The sequence below is a fragment of the Gorilla gorilla genome, chromosome 22 (assembly GCF_029281585.2).
Source record: "Gorilla gorilla gorilla isolate KB3781 chromosome 22, NHGRI_mGorGor1-v2.1_pri, whole genome shotgun sequence".
NCBI lineage: Eukaryota > Metazoa > Chordata > Mammalia > Primates > Hominidae > Gorilla > Gorilla gorilla.
Genome location: NC_073246.2, coordinates 5,749,241 through 5,772,951, shown reverse-complemented (window position 1 = coordinate 5,772,951; position 23,711 = coordinate 5,749,241). Strand labels below are relative to the sequence as shown.

At 48.3% G+C, this 23,711-nt stretch overlaps 1 protein-coding gene and 1 pseudogene across 1 annotated transcript in view; one reads left to right on the top strand and one right to left on the bottom strand.

Annotated features, from left to right (window-relative positions):
- Positions 1-23,711, bottom strand: part of LOC129530565 (immunoglobulin superfamily member 3-like) — a 39,300-nt gene that overhangs the window by 5,465 nt on the left and 10,124 nt on the right. Inside the window, exons 4-6 of the mRNA XM_063702798.1 lie at positions 17,948-18,349; positions 14,271-14,675; positions 3,048-3,458 (exon numbers count right to left, since the gene is read on the bottom strand). Coding sequence (XP_063558868.1) covers positions 3,048-3,458; positions 14,271-14,675; positions 17,948-18,349 — 1,218 coding nt within the window. The remainder of the gene's footprint in view (positions 1-3,047; positions 3,459-14,270; positions 14,676-17,947; positions 18,350-23,711) is intronic.
- On the top strand, positions 21,515-22,665 carry LOC129530570 (N-lysine methyltransferase KMT5A-like; annotated as a pseudogene).

The window sequence follows — 23,711 nt, the reverse complement described above, 5'->3', positions numbered from 1 at the left end:
AATGTGCAAGCCTCACTCACCCGGAGACACTGACTCTGGTATCAATACCACCCACTTCCAACACACGTGCAAGCACGTGCACACACACACAACTGAGCCTCATCTAGGCTGAGCAGAGCAGCTTCCCAGGATGCAGCAGAGAGAGGAGTAGGAGGAAGAGGTAGACACGGCAGCCAGTCTGAGGTTTCCTGGTTAATCCTTCAACCCAGCTTGATGGCTTTGTCACCACAACCCCAGAGCCACAAAGGTGAAACCAGAGCACAGCCCCAACCCCATTCACAGGCAGGAAACTGAAGCTTAGACAAAAGGGATTTACCAAGGTCAGCTGGCTCCAGGAAGTCTGCAGACCTGCGGGTGAGCCCAGGACCCACCCACCCCTTACCTTGCCAGCCCCCAGCCTGGAGTCGCTATCCCTGGATATCAGAATGTACAGCTCTCTGGCTGCTTCCCCAGGACCGTCTACACCCCTGGACTGGATGCTTACTACCCAGATGTGGAGATGGAATCTGTCTCTCACAGTTTCCACCCTTGCGGCACAGAGTTGAGAATCAGAAAAAACACCCCTTCAGTAAGATTTAATAACCACTACCTGCTGGAAACCTGTCGAAAGAACTATATATATCCCTATATATATAGCTGTGAGGTAGCAGGTGCCCCCTGGAGTTGGGCAATGACCCCTCGCACAACTGGCCCTGCCCCACACCAATCCACAGCCACAAACAGAACCCAGGAGTGAGGCAAGCATGGCCCAAGGACACACGGTCCCCCAACCCCATCACAGCTCTGGCTGTACTCCAGAGCTGGCCCCCCACCCCCACTGAGGGCTGCCAGATCCTCCAGGGCCTGTTTGTTCATGCTGCACTCTTTCCTCTTAATTCCAAGAAGCCACGGCTCTCTCAAGAGCTTCTTCGCACAAGTCAGGTGACTCCCCCCAGCCCTCCTTCACCCACCCGCATACCTCACTCGAACTCACGTAAACTCATCAGCCAAGAAACAGAGCCCCCCCCCCCCCACCAGCCCAGACCCAGTCGGATAAAGAACCCAGGGCTCTCCCCTTCTGTGGGATCCCTCTGCAGGATGCGCCCACACAAGTCTTGCCCCCTTCACCCCAAAGTGCAACTCACTCCCACTGCACGGGTACATAAACCGAGGCTCGGAGAGGAAGAGGAACTCCTCTAGAGCGCAGCAAGCATATGACAGAGCTGAGAATGGGACTCAGGACTCCAGACACTCATGGGAGTGCCCTGACCTGAGCTTCCCCACCTATGATGTCCACCAGCTCAGAGAGGGTGAGTGGCGCCTCTGGGTCACACAGCACTGGGGCGCAGCCAACTGCTCTCACTTCTGGGCTCACCCGATGCCCGGTCTGGTAGTCCAGCAGCACACCAAAACCAAGCTAAGATTCCCTGCTGTGACCCAGCTCCTCCTTCCCTCCCCCAGTGGCCTGGGGGCGGGGCAGGGAGGAGGGGAGGCTTTAAAGGCACAGGAACTACTGCAGGTGGGATGTGGGCTGGCTCCTGGTCCCATCCCTGGGGCTGTGTGATCTGGGACCGCTGCTGGCTGCAGGTCTCTCTGAGCCCGGTGGGGTCTTAAACCCTGAATGAGAGACCTGAACTCTGAAAGCCTCGGTGGGGCTGAATGAGGCTGGGTTTCAGCGGGAGGCAGATTAGACCAAAGGCTCCCTGGGAGATGGGGCCACAGATCTGGGCTGCAGCCAGATGCCCATGCCAGGAGGAGCTGGAGATGTAAGCATCTGAGGCCCCACAAGGTCTGAGGAGCCTAGATCACCTCTACAACCCCAAGGCAGGGGATGCTTCTCCTAACAGGCCCTCTCCCCAACTTTCAGGACTATAGGCTGGGCTCTAGGAGCTGTTACTCCAAGGACCCTGGTCACCTGGACTGAACGGAGTCACGTGATCCAGGAGGGTCCTTCCTCAACCCCCCAGTTTCAGGGGTCTGAGCAGACAGGCTGACCGAGGACCCCAGGCAACGGAAGCAGGGGGATGAGGCCCATCCGTCCATCATGCCCTCACCTGCTCTGCCCCATTCAGTGAGATGAGATAGGGTGGGTGCCCCCACAGGGCTGGCAGGCCGAAGCCTCTAAGCCCTCAGATCAAGGTCCACACATGGTCTGCAGCCTGCCAGAATTGTCACTCTTAGCAAGGCTAAGAGTGGCAACACAGCACCCTCCATGGCCCATCAGGAAGGACAGGCAGAGACAACAACGAATTGTAGGGATGTGAGAATGAGGGATGGAGAGGCCCTTAAGGCTACACTATGTGAGAAGTTGAAAGAACTAGAGATTTTTAACAGAGAAGGGGCATACATTTCATGTATTTGAAAGGAAATGACGCAGACTTCTCTTTGGTTTTTCCATGGGCAGATCTCAAAAGGGAAATTACAGGAAAGTGAACTTTTCAACAATTGGAGCTGCCCAAAAGTGGAACTGAGGCTTGCAGAGTGAGTAGCTCTACCTCCCTGGAAGCATTCTGGCAGAGGTTGAGTGCCACCTGTGAGGGAGAGGAATAAGGGCTACACCATGGGGTCGAGGAAGGGCCAGAGGAGGAATGATTCAGTTTGGAGACAGGAAAGGCTTGTCTGGGCTGGGCTGGGAGCTAAGGAAGAAGGGGGATGCAGATGCATAAGACCAGAAAATGCCTTCTAGGTAGGAACTCTGGGTGTGGAGCTGGTGTCAGCCCAAGATTCAGGGTGCAAGCTGCAAACCCAGAAGAAGATTCAGGAGCTGCCATGAACCCTGCCTTGCCACATTTTGCTAACCATAGCTGCCCTGCTCCTTGGTGAAGATGCTATCCACAGAAGCAGGGTCAAGGATGCTTCCATGAGTCTGCCGTCAGCATCAGGACCCACTGCAGGTAAAATGGATGGGATTGCAGTGTGCTAGGGTGATGGTCTGTGTACCTGCACCCACACTCAGCATGCACCTTGCAGACAGTCTCTCCACACCAGCCCCACAGAGCCCCACCCACCCCCAGGCAGTCTCTGCACTAAACCCACTGGCCAAGGACAGCCGTGCCCTGCGGCCTTACCTGGCTGTTTCACAGTGACTTCTGTGCACCCAGAAACCTCCTCTGCCAGCTTGTACCAGGCGTAGTTGGGGCTCAGCAGCCACTCCTCCAAGTGGCAGTAGTAGCTGCCGCTGTCGCTGACCTCGGCTCTCTGGACGGTGAGGCTGAACAGGCCCCCCGACACATGCCTCTCAAACTGGAGCCTGGCTCTCAGGCCCTCCTCCTCCGCGTAAGTACCGTATTCGAAGGCGGAGTTGTGGGCGGTCTTCAGGATAAGCTTGCCGTTGGCATCTGAGGGCTTATGGACGTACCAGAGCACCGCAAAGTGGGAGTTCTGGCTGGTCTGAGACTTGACTGAGCAGTTCAGCTGAATGGGCTTGTTTTCCACCAGGGTGAGGGTCCTCTTCGATTTGCTCACCTGCAGCTTTGTCACTGCAAAGGAAAGGGGAACACAGGAATCACCACAGACTCCCAGAAACGTGGTCCATCCACCTTGAGGCTCTGAGTCAGTTTTCCTCCAGCACAGTTCCTGGGGGATTTAACACCGACTGGCTTCAGTGTGAGGAAGGCAGCACGCAGCCCAGGCCGCCGCTAAATATCCTTCCCTGTCTCCTCCTTGCCATGTGCCTGGCTTAGGCCTTCACCATCTCTCCCCTATCCACTGCCTGCACAGCCCACCATCACAGGGCCTCTGAGGGTGATCCTGCTGAAGTACAAATCTAGCTATATCAGGTCTCTGCTTGAGAAGTTTAGTGGCTCTGAACTACTTATGGGCTAGAGAGAAACAATTCCTTTTCACAGCACAAAGTCCCTTCAGGATCTGGCCTTCACCCAAGTGTCCTGACTCATCTCTCACGACTCACCCTCAGGCACCCTCCACAGGCGCACACCCCTGGTGCAGTTTCCCTGAGTGCTGGCCTTTGCCCTTGCTGTCCTCTCTGCCAGTCTCCTTCTGCCACCTCCCACCCTCACCCTTCTCTCCACTTATCCCTCATTCCCATCCCCCTGGGCTCCATACCCTTCCTCAGCACCCTCTATATATCTTTGGGCTGTGTGTCCTCACATCTCTCTCCCATATCCTAGATGGTGAGCTCCCCCAGGGCAGGGATCAAGCTCTTTCCACTCAATCAACCAGTATTTACGGAGTGCCCACTCAGTTTCCCACAGGATGCTAAGTGCTGGGGATGCCCTGAAGAGTAAGCCAGAGTCCCAGCCCTCATGGGGCGGAAGGCCTAGCAGACATTCTTATCGCTGCACCCCCAGAGCCTAGCACAACACCTGGGCCAGGAAAGCATTTGATCAGTGTTTGCTGAAATAGGTGAATGAGTGGGTGAGCGAATGAGAGCACATTGGAGAAACACGGCAACAGGTAATTAGAGGATGCTGCGGGGGCGGGGAGAGGCGGCTTCCTCTAGGGGAGTGAGAGAGAAGGCTGAGAAGACAGTAAACCACGGGACAAGGCAAAGCCAACTGCAATCCTCCCTTCTCCTCACTGTCCCGCTCCAAAAACAGACAAGAGGGCAGCCTGTGGAGCGCCTCCCCAGCAGCTAATTAATGACGATGTTCACCTTGCCAGTGGCAAGAAGCCAAGGTCTAATGAAATCCATCTTAGGAAGGTGATTTGAGATCTCACCCACCCTATCATCATTAACCTTGGCTCTGCATTCCCCCACCCACGCCTCTCATGCTACTAAAAATGAAAAAAAAAAAAAAAACAATTCTAAGTTCCTCTTAGGGAACTAATAGCACAAGCATTGTTTCACCTCCACCACTCTCTTCACACTTAGTTTTTCCGCCACAGGGACCAAACCACTTCCCAGCTGAGAAAGAAAGCAGGGGCAAGGTGCAGATTCCACCCAGGGACAGCAACCTAGGCCTCCTCCAACCGAGCTTGTGTGGAGGGCAGGGGCAGGGGCAGGGCAGGGATGCCTGGCCAGGCTCCAGCACTCTGCTGGACTCTTGTCAGACTCTTGTCTCTTTAGTCCAGCTCAACCCCAGGAACTGCATCCAGACCCAGGACCCAGCCCACTGGTCATGACCCTGGCCTGCCAGCTGGCTTAAGCTTGGTTTGGCAGCATCAAGGGTTGATTGAGTCCCATGCATCACAGACCCAAAACTTGTGAAAGCCACAGACTGCCACTTGGTCTCCCTGTAACACACAGACAAATGTTCTGAATGGATGGAAGGATTTAGCAAGCCAAGGTGTGGCAAAGTCCAATTCCCAATGCCATGACTGAGCAACACTGCGGAGCATCTCCCGGCGGTGAATCAGACATTCTCTCCAGGAAGACTTGTTGAATTCACAAACCCACAGACCTTCTCACGCCATCAAGAACATACCAGGCACCACTTAGAGAGAAATCCTGTGTGCCACGGCCCCACCCTCCCGGGTTCATCTTTTTTGTTAGCAAGTCCAATCTTCTGCCTTCTCCCTTCTTCAAATGCAGAAAGTCCTCTAGGGCACACTAGGAATCCAGGACAGGGTTTACCATTAAGCTGCCAAGCTCTGGAAGTTAGATTTGCATTCACTTGCCAGTCGACTTTTCAGATTGGATTCCTATAATACTTGAAACAACCGGCTCCCTTTTCATTCTTTTCCAACCCAATTCACCGCATGCAAATGATATCTATATCAGTGCAAATGACACCACCTGAATTATCTGGTACTTGGCCAAAAAAACTGGGTTGTTCAGCATGGAGTAGAAAGAGGTTTAAAATGTATTATTAATTGGGACTGGATTATTTTTGCAACTGTTACTAAGGAAACCTCAATTGCTATAGTAACTGCATATGTTAAACTGGAATCCTGTGAGTAAACTTCTATTCAGTCACATGGTCTGAGAACAAGAATTCAAGGAAGAGAAATGTTCCAAAGCATTTCCATTTTTTTTTTCCTTCCTGTGTCAAAATATTGTGAAGTGTTGAGAAGTTTGAAAGAGAGGCATTTTTTAAATTTGGTGCATGTCTGACAGGTGGGCAAGGGGTCAGCTCCTATTCTATGCTCTGGATTTCCTCCCACATCTCCAGGGCAGGTAGGACCTTTCCTGAGGCACAGGGGAGACTGGAAGCTCCACATATAATTAGGGAGCCCTCCCATGTCCTGCCAGAGCCCTGCCCTGGGTGGTGTACAGCTTGCGTGCACCACCTTCCTCCACAGAGCTAGGAGAGCCCTGCCCACTTAGAGACCACAGGTGTTTTCATCTGCAAAATAAGAACAATGTCTCTATCTCCATTAGGAGTTTTGTGCAGACTAAAAGCAATTGTCTATAAAAAGAGTTTAGCACAGAACCTGGTATATAACAAACACCCAGTGAATTTTAGCTATTCTCATTCCTTTTTGGTTTCTGTGCCTTGTCCCAAGTTCAAAGTTCAACACTTAGATTGGGAGTTGTCAAGCATAAGTGGTAATCTTCCTGCTCAAAGTGCTGTTCTCAGACCAGCAGCACTGGGAGCTTGTTAGAAATGCAGACTCTCAGGCCCCACCCCAAACCCAGTAAGTCAGAATCTGCACTTTAACAAGATCCCCAGGTGATTCACAAGTAGCTTCAAGCCTGAGAAACCCTGGACTTGGCGTGTGAGTGAACGGGCTTTGAGAGGCCATAAATGCAGACGTGAAAGAAAAGAGTGAGGCTTGGTTAATCCCCGACAGCGAATTGGCAGGAGGAAGAAAGAATCCAGCAAGAGACAGGAAGAGGGTCCGAGAGCTGCTCCAGCTCACGCCAGCAGCTGCCTTCACAGCAGCCCCCAGGGGCCAGGCCCTGCTTTGAGGGAGTGGCCCTTTCTTTCCGCAGCTGGAGAGTTTCCTTCCCAGGCTTGTGATTAAAACTTGGAAGATCTGTGTTTTGTATGGTAGGAGAGGCTGTTGCGTTTGTTACAAGCCAGGGTAGGGTGGTTTCAAGGTGAGACAACAGGAAGAGGGAAGAACTCCACAGCGGAGACCAGCAGCAGCTTTCTCAGCCAGCCTACCCTCCCTTCAGATTCCACTCTGTGCGTGCTCTTCTCACTCAAAACTCATTTATTTCTTCAATAAAGGATTCCCTTATGCTCCACTATAGCTGTTACTGCTGCCTTACAACGAAGGTAATTTTTAAAGTCTTCTCTTTCTTACAAAATTCTAAGCATATGCAGGGCAGGGACTCTGACCCAATCATTGTTAAACTAATCAATGAATAGTTGAATAAATGTGGTTACTTTTTAAAAGGAGGGGCAATTCTGATTTTGATAGAAAAGAGAACATTTCAAAAAGTATGTGGCCTCTGAGCTAGGCCCTGAGAAACAAGTGGAGAAGGAGAGTGAAAGGGCACGCCAGAGAGAGGGGACAAGTGAAGAAAGATGACAACTACCCTGTGCACTCTATTCAAGGAGGAGCAAGTGCTCAGGTATAGTGGATGAGGTTAGAAAGGTAAGCTTCGGCCACACTGCAAGGGGCCTGCAGCTTGTACTTGATCCTGACCACCTGTGGCCCTCAGGGTGCATGCCATGGATCTGCAGATCAGCATCACCTGGGAATTTGCCAGCACCTGCTAAGTCAGAAAAACTGCGAGTAAGGCTCAGCAACCTGCAGGCTCATGAGCCCTCCAATTGATTCTGATGCACATTCAAGTTTGAGAAGCAATAGCTGTGCTGCTGAGGTGGTTGCCGGTAAGTCTGGAGAAAGCGGTTCCTGTGCAGTGGTGTGAGCAGCAGCCAGAGTGGCAGGTGCAAAGAGATGGGCACTGAGGGAGGAAGACACTGCTCTTTATTAAAGACAACAGACAGTAATGCTAGAGATAGAGGCGGCCAGTGTCTGCGGCAGGAGAGATGTTTCAAGTGGAGAGAAGCAAGTCAGATGAGAGACAAGGAAAGAATGCAGGGTGAGCTGCATGGGAAGCCAGTGGCACAGGCGCCTGCCAGTCAAACTGTTACTACCCCTGAGAACCTCTGTCCTTAACACCCCTTGGCTCCCTGCTCTCTCCACATGACCATTCCCTATTTGGGCCCTCAATGATCTTCTTCTCAGGCTCTTAAAATTGGCCTGCATATGACACTCCCTCCCTCTCGGCCTAGCCACAGCCAGGGGATTTCCCTAAATGGCAAATGGGGCATGCTACTGCCCACAGCTGCCCACCCCACAGCCCATGACAGCAGTTCTCAATAAGGCAGCTAATTGCAAGCAGGTCTCTGGTTGCCATATTGATTTGGGGAGGGGTATATATTCAATGGAATAAAGCCATTAAAGATGTAAAATCATATCTGGGACAACTCCATGCAACAAAACTCTGCCTCGTGTCCTGTGTGACTTTCAAATGACATTCATGTGGGCAAAAATTATGCCTCTGAGCCTAGAACCTACTTTCACTTTACTATAATCACAATTCTTTTATTTTGCATGGTTTTAATATTTGCCAGGTCAGTCAAGAGAGGATTTTCCTTTGTTTTGTTCAGAATTGTAGCAAGAGTTACTCAGGACTTCAGAAACCCTGTCAGGATGGCAGTCCTGCTCATGGTGCCAAGTCTGATACGGTGACTGTTAGTGTGCATTTAGGGACAGCGTTGACTGTGACTGTGCCTCCTAGCATAGCTGTCCTGAGCATTTACACATTGAAACACATTATTTTACTATGAACTACTTTATAAAAAAAAATACTTTCTTTATCCCACAACTAGGACAGTATAGCAAATTTTAAAGATATGATTAGGAATGTTATATTGTATATGAATTTCATTTCTGGGTAAAGGGAATATTATAAATTATTACAAAAATGGAGTATATGATCTGGGTATGAGCTAAAGTCCTAATTTCTGAGTTTAGGATGTTCTTATTTATTTAGCAAACTTTCATCTGGTCCTATGTGCTCAGCACTATTCTAAGCACTTTATAGATATTAACTATTTGGTCCTCACCAATCCTATGAAATAAATATTATTCCCAATTTTATAAAGACACTTGCCCAAGGTCACACAGCTGGCTTAGTGGTAGAGCTGGGATTCAAACCGAGGCCATCTGGTCTGTCCTTGCTTTTAGCTATTACATATGCCCACCCTCACCCCATGCTCCCATGTACAAAAGGGACTTCTTGATCCCTGCCAGCTTGCCTGGGGGTGGACCCCTCCCAGACCTCATGCTTTAGTCATCTCAAGATAAGCATGCTGCTCCCACCCTCCATGATTATCTTTATTCACACTCTTCTCTGAGCCTGAAATGCTCCACTCCTCCTTCCCAACCTCCCACCCTCACCCCTACCCCATTCCCTCCTCACGCCCCCTGCCCCCTGCCCCGTGTTCATGCCCTGTGCTGGCTCTGCCTCCACACCTGTAATGCTTTTCTGCTCTCCTCTGTCCCTAGGCCTCCTGCCTCCCACAGAGCCCGCAAGGCAGGAATGTGACACACCCATCTCAGCAGCCTCACCAGCATGGCAACCTGGCACTTAGCAGGTGCTCAATGTATGCAGAGTGACAGGGAGGGAGGGGCAAGGGGAAAGCAGCAAAAGTCTGCAGGTGGAAATAGCTAATGAAGGTTACCCAGATGCGCCCTACCCTGCCTTACCTGTCTGCAGGCAGGGCAGTGACCCTGGCTCGTTGATGCCAATAACAAGTGCCCCGGTGTTACCATGACAACAGGCCTGAGGCATCTGGGAGGGGCTGGGCTCTCCTCTTAGGGCTCTTGCACTCATGCCCATTCTATCTTGGCACAGACAACAGGCAGAAGCCAACTGGGATGGAAGAAGGAGAACCGCAGACTCCCCTGAAAGAAGGCAGAGGCCAGTCCTCTGAGGGATGGGGCAGTCATCCCTCAGAATGTGAAAGGGGAGCCAGTGTTCACATGCTCTGGACTCATGGAAGTCAAAGAAAAGCCCTCTGCTATCCCAATCTGCCAGGTCAGCAATAAGAAATAGAAGAAAACCGATTTGGCAACATCCAGAGGGTATTAAATATTCATCCTGAGTGCCCATCAGTAAAATCCAAGCAGAATACACCCTCTGACAAGTCAGCTTTCCACCACTGGAGGCTGTCCTCATGGGAGCTTGTTTATGGCTTTGTCAATTTTAATAGCCAAACCAAGATATTGTCGTAAACATTTGAAAAATGAGTGCTGACATTTCCCTTACTGCTTCTGTATTTAGGGATGTGTAATTGGAGGGCGTTTTGAGCTAAAGGAAATCAGAAGGAAGCAAGGCAATTATACTTTACAATTAAAAGAGAAAACTGATTAAGAGCTAACAATCAAATATGTGAACTGGCTGAAAGTCTTGCCTAAGCACCCCTTGAGGGGTCACACTATGTGATCAATGGGGATCAGACGAAGCTAGATCAATGGCAACATGACACTGATGGCATTCCTTGAAGATTCTGTTGGGGATGTGCATACGCAACAGGAAGCACACACAGGGCATGGTCAAATAACAGATCCACAAGTCAACTGTGCCATCCAACCAGAGATTCTGATGAATACTGATATGGGGGCAGGATCAGCAGGGACGAGTCTGGGGCACAGACCACAAAGAAGCTTGCTGTGATAAATGATATCACAGCAGTGGAAGGCTGATGGTAAATGGACCAGCATGAGTGAGTCAACAGTCCCTGGGTTCCTATTTGATTCTGATGGAATACGAATATTTAACACAATATTCTTTAAAACGGGGGTAGCAGGGGACACTTCTATGGAAGACACCAGAGCAGGGCTAAGAATCTATGTTTTAAGGGGCAAGGTACGCAGGGAGAGCAAAAGAAGAGAGGATAGCGCTGGTATCCCCAGGTCTTAGAGCCACCTTGTGGCAGAAGCTGGAAGAATCAGGAGTTAAAAGAGGCACAAGATAGAACTTCTACACCATCAGCAAACTGTGTCTTGAGGAACCTCTACCAGTGTCTTATGACCCCAACTAGCAAAAAACAAATTTAAGGATTTGCTAAAGGGGATTAGGAAATCAGCAGTGGTTAACCAGAGAGAGGAAACATTAAATACAAGCATACGGTACCAAAGAAGATTCCTGAGAAGAAAAGCACTTGTCTAGAACATATAATAATAAAATTAGGAACTTGGACTCTGGAGCCAAACTGCCTGTCTGGACTTGAATCCTGGCTCTGCCACTTACTATGGCACACTGGGCAATTTATGTAACTTCTGTGTCAGTGTCCTCATCTGTGAAGTTGGGTAAAACGGTCCCCCTCACAGCACTGCATGGATTAAGAAACAAGGAACTAAGTTATTATGTGTAAAGCATTCCCAGTGGCTTACAAGAAATGCTCAGTGAATATCAGCTGCTACTGTTGTTACTACCAGTAACGCTAGTGCCATAACTCCTCCACATCAGCAATCTACAAGGAGAAAATTCTTCTGTAAAGGACAGCATTAACTGAATGCAGAAAGAAGAATCTCTGATTGCATAGCCTTTAAAAAGGTCAAAGTCTCCCTACCGCAATTACTTTTTAACAAGGCACACCTGGATTCAAATCCCAACTTCCCCCACTCACTAGGTGTTTAATTTGAGGAACTGAGAACCTCTCAGAGCCTCTGTTACTTCATTTATAAAATGGGAAAGCAATATGTTCCTCCCAGGGTTGCAGTGAAGATTAAGTGAGATAATATACACCAAGTGTCCAACAGTCTCCAGCACACAGTCAGCTCTCATGTATTTTTCCACTTCTATTTCCCCAAAATGAATGCACCAGCACCAAAGTATACAGGAAAGAGTAAAAACTCTTATGAAGCTCTCTGGAAAATATTAAGTGCTAAATGCATAAATATTTAATAGAGGAGAGACAGTAACACTTAAGGGGATGCACTCTCCTGGTGCCTCAGCTGCCCTCTGGGAGTCCTGCACGGCCTCAAGCACCCACCTTTGCTCTTTCTAGCCTCCAAAGGGCCATGAAAGTATATTACTGTGCACCTTTAAGTAGAGGCCTCGTAACAGCCCAAGTACAGTGATACTCATAAGTCTCCTCTGCCAACCACTGTTCATTCTCATTTTATAGTGAAAACACAACAGAAACCAACTCGAGACACCCAAGACACAAAGACAACCTCAGAGCAGATCTGGGGTCTCCCAACCCTCCAGCTACTTTACCCAGGAGGCAATTATGGTATAAAGGAAAACGTTTGCTCTATGGAAGTCAGAGATACCTGGGCTCCAATCTCAGTTCAAATCTCAGTTTTGCCCCTTAACCAGCTGGCTTGCCTCCATCAAGATTCCTGACCACTTTGAGCCTTGGTTTCCTCATTAGCAAAATAGGGATACAAACACCTACATTATTAGGTTGTTGGATAAATTTTAAAAAGAAAACATGAGTAAAGCACTAAGCACAAACCTGGCATCCAAGAGGTACTTCATACATATTTTTCCCTGTCTGCCTTTAGTAACACCATAAATTAATCCAAATAATTAGAACCTTCAATGAACTCATTCTGTATTCTTCCCTTAGGCACTCCAGTCTTAGATTCCAAGTAGTACCAGAAACAGGCAAATACTAGGGATGGATTCAAAAAGGCAATGTCAGACAAGGTCTTGAGGCCAGCATCTCCTCTACCTTCTACAGCTGCAGAACCATGTGATGGGCAATGCTGCTCAGAAAACTGACTTTGAGAGCCAGAGGGGACCAAAAAAGGTGCAATTACAATCCTAATGTCCCACTCAATAACGCAGGCAAGTAGGTACGTCGACATTTTCCACAACAAGGGTTCACATAAAATGGGGTCTCTGCTTAACCTTCCATTAACCTGAAAATCCACTTAAGTAAAACAGCCTCTTCTCTGAGCCTCTTGTCAGTCAAAGTTTAGGCTCTCGTTGGCCAAGGGAACAGTCTCATCATTTATACAACTCACTTGTTCCAAATCTGGTACAGAACAGAACTCTGTTATGGGGTTGGAAGAGGTGAAGGAGAAACCCAAAGTTTACCGTTATTTAACCTCATGTTGATGAAAACAACATTGTGGCCACCTAAAGTAGTCGGGCAGACCAGGTCAGGCCCTAACCATGGCTGTTAGTGGACAGAAAAATCCCTTTGGCAAGACGTTCCAACCATCTTTGCAAAGTCAAACCCTTGCCCTTGCCTGCACAGGTATCTGTTCTAGCTGAGGCATAGGCTGGGTGAGGGAAGGAACACAGGAGCCTACCGCCTGGGCTCCACCCTCCACCAGCTTGTAACCTGGCAGGAGACAAGGACAGATGGAGGAAAACCATAAGAGCTGCATGTACTTAACTCCTCCCGCATGTCAGCGGAAGAGCCTGATGAAGGCGAGAGTGTTTGCAGAAACCCTACTGACTAATGCTCCCCAAATTAATGCATCCTGATGATCCGGTTTGAGACAGACTCAGCCTCCATAGAGAAAGGAGCTCAAATTCAGGGCCCATACAACTGGACAGGGCCTGGGTGCAGGCAACATTGTGGGAGAAAGATAACCGGGTTTCAAATCCTGGCTCCACCATTCACTAGGTACATGACCTTAAGCTAGTCACTTAAATCTTTCCTGGGGTTGTTGTGCAATTCTAATAGAATAACTGACCTTCAGCACCTCATGCAAAGAAGATGCTCAATAGGTGCCTATTACCCTCCCTCTTTACTCAGAATTTCCTTGTCTATGAACAGGAGACAATGATATCACTTCCACATAATTGTATGAGGATTACAGGAGATGAGGTTAAGTAAAGAAAAGGGCTTTCTTTAAAACAATTGGCCTGTGCATTTCACAAATGTCCATGTCTACAGACACACACATACACACACACACACACACACACACACACGCAAACACACAGGTTAGGGAATTGTTCTAGATTAAAGGAGTCTAAAGAGACAGGATAACAAATGTGATGTGTGATCCCTGGTTGGATCCTAATCTGAAAGGGAAAAATAAAGGGCATGATTGGGACAACTGGGGAAATGTAGGTGATAGGACTACACTAACGTAAAACCCCAAGGGTGTGATAATGGTGCAGTGGGTGGGTAGGTTCTTAGGAGTTACATGCTGAAGTACTTAGGGGGAAGTGTCCCAATGTCCACAGCTTTGCCTCCAATGGCTCAAAAACAACAACAAACATACACACAGAGGAAGAAAACAAATGCCGTCAGACAACAACTGGCTATCAAGGGAAGGAAATACAAGTGTCCACTGCATGATTCTTAAAACTTCCTATTGATTTGCAATGTCTCTAAATGAAGAGCTGGGAAAGGGGGAAGTGATGCTAAGGGCTCCATGCACACTTTTCTTTTTCCCTCACGTCTGCTCAGGCAGCATGGGCACATAGCCCACAGGTCCTCAGCACTCACCTGGCTGCAGCAGCCTGATCACCAGCAGGCTGGAGGTCCTCTCCGCCAGTTGTGTCCAGGTGTTGTTGTAGTTCTTCCGCCACAGCTCTGCCACACACTGGTACTTGCCTGCTTCCGTGTCACTGGCTCGGCTGATGCTTAGGCGGACGTTGTTGCTGGACTCAGCCTTCTCGGTGGCAGTTCGGGTTCGGAAGCTGGAGGACCTGTCCCCCCACTGGACCCCTCCGTCCCGGGTGAAGGTCACCAAGTCATGGAACTCCACCGTGCCCACCGGCTGGAACCTCCATGTCACTGACACGGGGACCTGGGCAGGGTAGTGGGGTTTGATGATACACTGCAAGTCAAAGGAGTCGCTGTAGGTCACCCCCGGTGTCCGGAAGATGGCTGTGACTGCGAAGCCCATTTCTGGAGAGAGAGCAGAGAGATTCAACCAGAGGAGGCATGTGGCTTTCTCAGGGCAGTATGACATCAGCAATGGGGCAGCTGGCAAAGCAAGCAGTGTGGAGCAGAGGCTCTCGGGGCCCCTTTTGAGTTCTCAGGCTAGTGTTGCTTTTAGTATCCTGCTGAGGCCCAGTCCAAGAGTTTCCAAGACTCCAAAGAAAGGCCCACCACAATTCCCCCTGAACAGCACTAGCCTAACCCTTCCCAATGAGATCCTCGTGCATTTGCTCCTCCCCTGGAATTAGACATCACAATCCTCTCAGGGACTGATTGCATGTAGGCAGGGTTGCTCCTAGAAATCTTGAGATTCCATGAGAAAACAGGAAAAGAAAACCCCAAAGCCAATTTCCTCCATTGCACAGGAGGAAAACACAACCACACAGCCCCAACACCTCTTTTCCTGGTCCCTTAGTGCACTGGTGCCGAGAAGGGAAGCAGATGGAGTCGGCCTCCAGTCCCTTTCTCACGTCCCTCATGAAATCCAAGAACAGAGCAGGTGGGGACCTCCAGTGGGGTGGGACAATTGTCCTAAATGCAGTGTTCTGCAGTCTCAGTGGCTGTGGGTCTCTCAATATTCCTTATTGAATGGGCAGCACTGCTAAGCTCTAATACTGACTCCTCAATATGAGTACCTCAGAGTTCCTTCAGCCTGGAAATACTGTTTAATATTCATACATTGATCACAATCATAAAGCTAACAGTAGCCAGTATTTACTGAGCACTATCTAGGTGCAAGCATGGTGCCAACTGCTTTGCTCTCATCATGCTCCACTGAATCCCCAAAACAACCTTGTAGAACAGGCAGGCTTGTCATCTCTTCCTGCAGATGTAGAAACTGATGCAGAGAGAGGTTAGATAAATTGCCCAATATCAAGCATTTGGTAAGTCAATGACAGAGTTAGTCTCCAACCACATGTAACTGATTCCAGGGGCCTTTTTAGGTTACTTTACCCATGGAAAGCATAACACGGTGGTTAAAGGTCCAGACTCTGGAGCCAGCAGCCAAGCCTTTGATACTTCCCAGCTAAGTGACATTAAAGTTACTTAACTTCTCTCTGCCTCTGTTTTCCAATCTGTAAAATGAGTCTCTGTGAAGATTAAATAAATCAGTGTTTATAAATATTACAAATAGTACCTGGCACATGAGATATACTATATTTTGTTAAACATTTTGTTAAAAAATGAAATAGAAATTTAAAAAAAGTACTTTAAACACTGTAATGTGAAAGACTGGATACAGGATGAATCTTTTGGCTTTCTATGGGGAGGTTAAGTTGGCAAATAGGTAGGTACAATTTGCTGAAAACTCTGGACCTTTGATTTGGATTTCATGGGCTATCTCTATATACCCTTTAAAAAAGTTTATGACACGGAGGCCCATCCTTAAACATGAAGCATCTCTGACAGTCACTGTGCATCTGTGTGTAGTAGGTGTTGCATGAGGGTGGCGTAGGACAGAACCTCAGGGACAGGACCCACACCAGGTGCTCCTGGCCTCACACCTGAAGGGGAGAGAGCTTCCCCAAGCAAATGACTTTGTCTAGTCCTGACACAGACACATGCCACAGTCACAGAGCACCCAAGCTGCTCTAACTGAACAGCCATAATGGCCCATTGTACATTTGGGACCCGCATCTAATTATACTGATATTAAAATTCATGTGTGTCATTGTTAACTTTAGACTGAAAAGACAACCTTAATTAGTCTAGAGTGCCCTCCCATTCTTCCTTGTTCAGTCCTTTGGGCCACCTGATTATGGCTGTAGCCAGAGGTATCTCAGTGGTGGAGATCAGGTGAACAGTGCTGGCCTCCAGATCCCAGGGCAGAGCCCCTCAGTGCCCCTGGCTGTGAGAACCACCAGACATATGGTGAGTAAGAAAAAACTCAGGGGATAACCTGATACCATAAATTACTTCTAGAGAAACAATCCTCACTAACTCTAATCACTCATTGGACATTCCTAACCTTCCAGGATGGTTAAAAAAAAAAAAAACCAGTACTGGACATCCAAAAGTTGTCCCCCAAGTTCCATCTCACTGGGTCCACATAGTTGCTGAGTATGGACACAGGAAATGAGCTTATCAGGAAACGCAATCACTGGAGGAAGTTTCTAAGACAGAAATCTGAGCCATATAATTACTGCAAAAAGCAGGTCAATCTTTAGGATTAAGCTTTAGAAAACAAATGTAATTCTAATCTCAAAGGGGTAAGAAAATGGAGGACTCTGTCAAGGACAAAAACCACTCGGGGCTGCCGTCTTTACTGGAAGTATCCAAAAGCACCACCATCCCGACCTGCAAGGAAGGTGGTGACACAGTCCCAGGGAGTGGGACATAAAGTTGCTGAGGACAACCGATGTCTCCTGATAAACAGGAAGACCTGACGTAACAAATTTCTTTCCCAGCAAAGTCAGACTGGTCATTTAAAATCTAATATACTGATTATATCCAGGCAGATAAATGTTGATAGAAGCCTCTTTACCCCAATGAGAAGCAAATCTAATCTTCCTTGGTTTTAGCAAATCTCAAGGTATCTTTTCATTCCATGCTAATGAGGGAATAACTTTGTTAGGTATGGACCCCAACAGGTAGTAGAAACTTCTAGCCTTAGGCAAAGTATTTAATGTGTCTCAGTCTCAGTTTCCTCCATAAAATGAAAGTGTCTGTCACTTGGCTAGGTGGGGATTCAATGGGACAACTAAGCTTAAGTGTTAAGGATTAGCCAGGAACATAGTAAATGCTAAATAAATGACAACAGATAATTTTATACCCTTCTCTGCTCTCTTTCAGGAAGGCTGGCCCCTGAGCAGCAGGGCAGGAAAGACATGCCACACAGTGCTCAGCCACTCTGCTCTCTTTAAGGCCAGGCTGGCAGTGGCCATGCTCCTCCACCTGGGGCCACCACTATGGCTGGGTGGCTTCACTAACCTGGATGGAGTTCTGATAACATCACTCTCTCCCAGCCAGACTAGGAGTAGTCACAGCTTCCAGCTATTGCTATCCCTCAGGAGCCCCATCATCCACTGTGGGTCCCTTAGTCCTTGCTAGCACTATCTTAATTAATTAAACCCTTATAAGAAACAAAATAGATATAAAGGAAAGTACTTCAAACTGTATAGGTAAAAGACTGGCCATAGTTTTCTGCTAGAACTCTGACAGACAAAAGTCAGGATAAGGTGTTTGACACTGAAGCTGTCTCCATGCCAGACCCACTGCCAGTCCCACCGCTCACTCACCAAGAGCTATGATGGAGATGGGAGTGCTGGCCCGGCGCTCCCCAACAATCTGCCACTCGCCATCCACCACCCGCACCCATTCAGTCACATGGCATTCATACTGGCCCTCGTCCTCCTTCCTGCTGTTGAAGATGCCCAGGCTGAATGAGTTGGGCTGCACCTGCTCCATCTGGACGCTCCCAAAGCTGCTGCGCTCCCAGTAGGACGAGCCTGGCTGCACGGTGCCATGCCGGTCTAGCCACATGATATTGCTGCGGCGGTTCTGCCTGTCCACAAGCTGCCAGATGACAGAGAAGCGACCCTGCAGCCTGCCTGCCATGCGGACGCTGCAGGACAAGCGCAGGTCCTTGCCCTCAAGGATGACGCTGGCATTGCTGGCCACCTCCACGGAGATGCTGCTCTCTAGGAAGAGGGAGAGAGAAACACCCTGGAGGCTTTATGGTCTCCACAGCGCCCTCCCCACAGAGGAAACAGGAGGAGGGGTGCAAATGGAATCATATTCAGGTACGGTGAGCCTTAGAGGGTCAAAAACACTCTGACCCTAGCTGATGTAAGCCCTGGCTGGTTCTGGGCATTGCTCCCTGTGGTTTTAGATCTGATAATCTAGGATGTTCTTTGCTGTGTGCAGAGAACTGTGATAACGAGGTTCTAAGACCTGAGCCTGAATAAGAACCTAAGAAATACAACATAGTGGCATGATGATTAGGGCATAAAACAATTTATTGGGTAATCTATTCAGCTGGAGTTCAGGATTTTTCAAGTTGAATTTTCAGCAAGAAGAGTAATTCCAAAATCCTACTTCACTTCCCTCTTCCTACCATTCGATACTACAGCAGTCAAATAAAAGCTGAACATCCATAATGTGCCATTTGAGTCCTTCAGGACAATTTAGGAAATATGAAAAAAAAAACTGACAGTAAGTATTTGGATGATAATGTGTGCTTAAGTGTGGGTAATAAGGGAGCACAGATGGTCTAGTTTCGCAGAGTGCATGAGGAGCAGGCTTTCATTCTTTCATTAACACACAGGAAGAAAACAAAGCCAGCAGCTCGTCATCCACCACTCTCCCGCCTGTCCAGTCAGCCCTGGGGCTCCTTTGCTCTCTTTCTAGAAACATTCGGCCAATCAAAAGTTTGGGATAAGGATTCCACTCCCTTCCCTGTCTCATCTAGCCTCTGCTGCTCACTTAACTATCTGAATTCACTCAATCAAATTATTTAAACTCGACATGCCTCAGCCTCTTCTTCTGTAAGACAGGTAGAGAGCCACCTTTAATTGTAGAATTCTTTAAATATTAAAAAGTAAATGAGGTGATGCGTATAGATTCACCTAACACATAGTAGGTTTTCAAAAACTGGTCATCATGATCATGATTAATTTTACTATTCCACATAACTCTTTGTTTTTATAAACATCACAGATAGCCTAATATGTTTTAATTATGCATGTAGTATTTTGTATAATTATCTACATTGAGTTCAGAAGGTCTGTAAGTATTAAAGAACACAAAGTAACTAGTTTGGCTCCAATTTTTGGGTACCACCCACATTAAATACATGCAATAATTTAAACCAATTAATTAAATCAAATCCCAGATTTTAAGAGGCACACCCAATTACCAAGAGAAAACACACACATACACATAACAATGCATTTGAATCAAATCTTTTCTCTCCTTTATTTCCCCAACAAGCAGAAACAAAGACGAGCACTGAGCCTCAAAATGTAGCTCTTATTATAGTGAGGATGCCTGCTAGCCATTCTGGATGTGCTTGTTTTATGTGAAAAATAGAAGGTCTGGATGGGGCAGGGAATAGCAATTTTCCCAGGAGGGCAACCTCCCCCAGGAGTCATACCAGGATGATTCATAGAGATAATCAGGCTCCTGAACAGTCACCATCTATAGCACTAATGGCTAAGGGGATGCATTTGGAGACTTCCTAACTCTGTAATCCTGTGGTTCTTCCTTAACCTACCAAAGCTCCAATTTCTCATGTGAAAAATGGAGATACTAATAGTGCCTACTTCTTAGGGCATGACATTGACAGGATTAGATGAGGTAATTATTTTTCATCATCATTAATAACAACAATATTCCTCTTTAGATTAAAGACTCATCCCCACTGTTACCAATTCAAAATAAGGGATTAAAAGGGCAACTGCAGCATCAAGGAAGAAAATCCTTTCACTTGTCTTAAGTAGGAGAATGACTTGCAGGACCTTACTCTCATCCCCTACTGTCATCCCAGTGGACTCTTACGCAAGTCTTAGCTCATTTATTGAAAGGGCTACTGTTTGGTGGAGCTCTGTTGCTTGAGCAAACCTGGAAACCCACATAGTTAGAATGTGGAGCTACAAGAAGAAATGCTATTTTATTACAGCAGCTGAGGCAAAGGCAACTACAGACCTGGTGCCTCACTGCCCACTAACACTATTTACAAGAATTTCCAGGCCTGAGAAAAGGCAGCCGACAATTTTAAACTCTCTGGATTAAGTGAAAACTAGGACAGAACTAATAAAAATCTGAGTACACATTCGCAAATGAAATTTCAAATCAGGAAGTTGATGGTGTAGCACAGGCTAAGCGCAGGGCGGTGGGTGTGGAGTTAGAAGCAAATATTTCCTAATGCAATGCAAGCTCAACCACTAACTGAACAATCAGCTCTGTCACTTCCTGTGTGGTGCTCTGATTTCTTCATTCATTAGATGGATATCATATTGGCCTCCACGAGGATTTGAGAGGTGGGAGCGGAGAAGATGATATATGCAGAAGCACTTTGGTCTCTTAGGAGGAAAAGCGCCATTAAAATCCAAGGCATTATCACCATTACCGATGTGATTGTTGTTGTTCTTCAGCCGACTTACCCAAGTGGCCTTGGGACAGGATCTTGTGGTGCTGGGGGACTTTAACTACCCAGTTATCTGCTGGAAAAGCAATATAGCAGGCCACAGATCATCAAACCAGTTCTCAGAAGGGGTTGGGGGAAATCTTAGTACAAAAAATATAGGAAGTAAACAGCGTGGCTGCCCTTCACTTGATCCTTAGAAAACAATGAGGAATTAGTTGCAGATTTAAAAGTAGAGAGTCCGTGGTTAAGGCAAGCACAGACTGACAGGAAAATAGTAAAGACAGTGGGCATTCAATTCAATAATTTCAGTTGTACAGTATTCAGCGAGCACCTACTCTATGCAAAGCACCATGCTAGGCATTGCAGGGCGGAAAAGGCTAAGAAACAAAAGAATTTCAAGATAATTAGGTGGAGCGGGCGGGCGGGCTGCTGAGGACGCACCGCCTGCGCCTCCCTCCCTGCATGCCTCACCCCCGGCGGCCCGGGGCTGCCGCGGTGCGCAGATGCCGGGCCCTGCCTTGCCGGCCATGGGGGAAGGGGGCGCCGTGGGGCGCCGCCGGCCCTTCCCCGGGGTGCCGCGGCAGCGCTGGTGGAGGCGGCAGCAGCAGCAGCAGCAGCAGCAGCGGCAGCGGCAGCGGCAGCGGCAGCAGCAGCGGTGGTTGCCGGGCAGCGGTGGCGGCGGCTAGGGCGCGGGGCGCGCTGCCATGGGCCTGGCCGGGCTGCAGGCAGGAAGATGTCCAAGCCCCGCGCCGTGGAGGCGGCGGCGGCGGCGGTGGCGGCGGCAGCGACGGCCCCGGGCCTGGAGACGGTGGAGCGGAGGGGCCCGGGGAGGTCCCGCACCGACGGGGAGAACGTATTTACTGGGCAGTCAAAGATCTATTCCTACATGAGCCCGAACAAATGCTCTGGAATGCGTTTCCCCCTTCAGGAAGAGAACTCAGTTACACATCACGAAGTCAAATGCCAGGGGAAACCATCAGCCGGAATCTACAGGAAACGAGAAGAGAAAAGAAATGCTGGGAACGCAGTACGGAGCGCCATGAAGTCCGAGGAACAGAAGATCAAAGACGCCAGGAGAGGTCCCCTGGTACCTTTTCCAAACCAAAAATCTGAAGCAGCAGAACCTCCAAAAACTCCACCCTCATCTTGTGATTCCACCAATGCAGCCATCGCCAAGCAAGCCCTGAAAAAGCCCATCAAGGGCAAACAGGCCCCCCGAAAAAAAGCTCAAGGAAAAACGCAACAGAAACGCAAACTTACGGATTTCTACCCTGTCTGAAGGAGCTCCAGGAAGAGCAAAGCCGAGCTGCAGTCTGAAGAAAGGAAAAGAATAGATGAATTGATTGAAAGTGGGAAGGAAGAAGGAATGAAGATTGACCTCATCGATGGCAAAGGCAGGGGTGTGATTGCCACCAAGCAGTTCTCCCGGGGTGACTTTGTGGTGGAATACCACGGGGACCTCATCGAGATCACCGACGCCAAGAAACGGGAGGCTCTGTACGCACAGGACCCTTCCACGGGCTGCTACATGTACTATTTTCAGTATCTGAGCAAAACCTACTGCGTGGATGCAACTAGAGAGACAAATTGCCTAGGAAGACCGATCAATCACAGCAAACGTGGGAACTGCCAAACCAAACTGCACGACATCGACGGCGTACCTCACCTCATCCTCATCGCCTCCCAAGACATGGCGGCTGGGGAGGAGCTCCTGTATGACTATGGGGACCGCAGCAAGGCTTCCATTGAAGCCCACCCGTGGCTGAAGCATTAACCGGTGGGCCCCGCGCCCTCCCCGCCCCACTTTCCCTTCTTCAAAGGACAAAGTGCCCTCAAAGGGAATTGAATTTTTTTTTACACACTTAATCTTAGCGGATTACTTCAGATGTTTTTAAAAAGTGTATTAAGATGCCTTTTCACTGTAGTATTTAAATATCTGTTACAGGTTTCCAAGGTGGACTTGAACAGATGGACTTATATTACCAAAACTTTTATATTCTGGTTGTTTTTGTACTTTCTTTCGCATACAAGCCGAACGTTTGTGCTTCCCGTGCATGCAGTCAAAGACTCAGCACAGGTTTTAGAGGAAATAGTCAAACATGAACTAGGAAGCTAGGTGAGTCTCCTTTCTCCAGTGGAAGAGCCAGGACCTTCCCCCTGCACCCCCGACATCCAGGGACGGGCTGTGAGGAAGACGCTGCCTCCCAATGGCCTGGACGGGATGTTGCCAAGCTCTTGTTCTCCTAACGTCTCGACAGGCGCTCACTGAAGTGTATGAATATTTTTTAAAAAGGTTTTTGCAGTAAGCTAGTCTTCCCCTCTGTTTTCTCGAAAGCTTACTGAGCCCTTGACCCCAAGCACGGGCCGGGCATAGATTTCCTCTTCCACAAGCTGCCGCTTTTCTGGGCACCTTGAAGCATCAGGGCGCGAAATCAAACTAGATGTGGGCAGGGAGAGTGTTGCTTACCTGCCCTGCTGGGGCAGGGTTTCCTGAAACTAGGTTAATTCTTTATAGAAATGTGAACACTGAATTTATTTTAAAAATAATAATAAAAATTAAAAATAATTTAAAAAAAAAAACCACAGAAAACAACTTACATGTATATAGGTCTTGAAGTGAGTGAAGTGGCTGGTTTTTTTTTTTTTTTTTTTTTTTTTTTTGCTTTTTTTGGCTTTTTGTAGAAGAGATTGAGAATGGTACTCTAATCAAAAATAAAGTTTTGTAGTGGAACCAGAGATTACTTACCTGACATCCACCCCCATTCCGTCTCATCCTGCTGGGGTTGAAAGTTCCCGACCTGCTGTCGAGGCCTTGTGTTTGTCAGATGCCCAGTGTCCTCCTGCAAGGACGCAACTGAGCTGAGGTGTGAGCCTAGGAGCCCAGGACCCCTGACCCCAGCCGCTGCTGCCAGCCT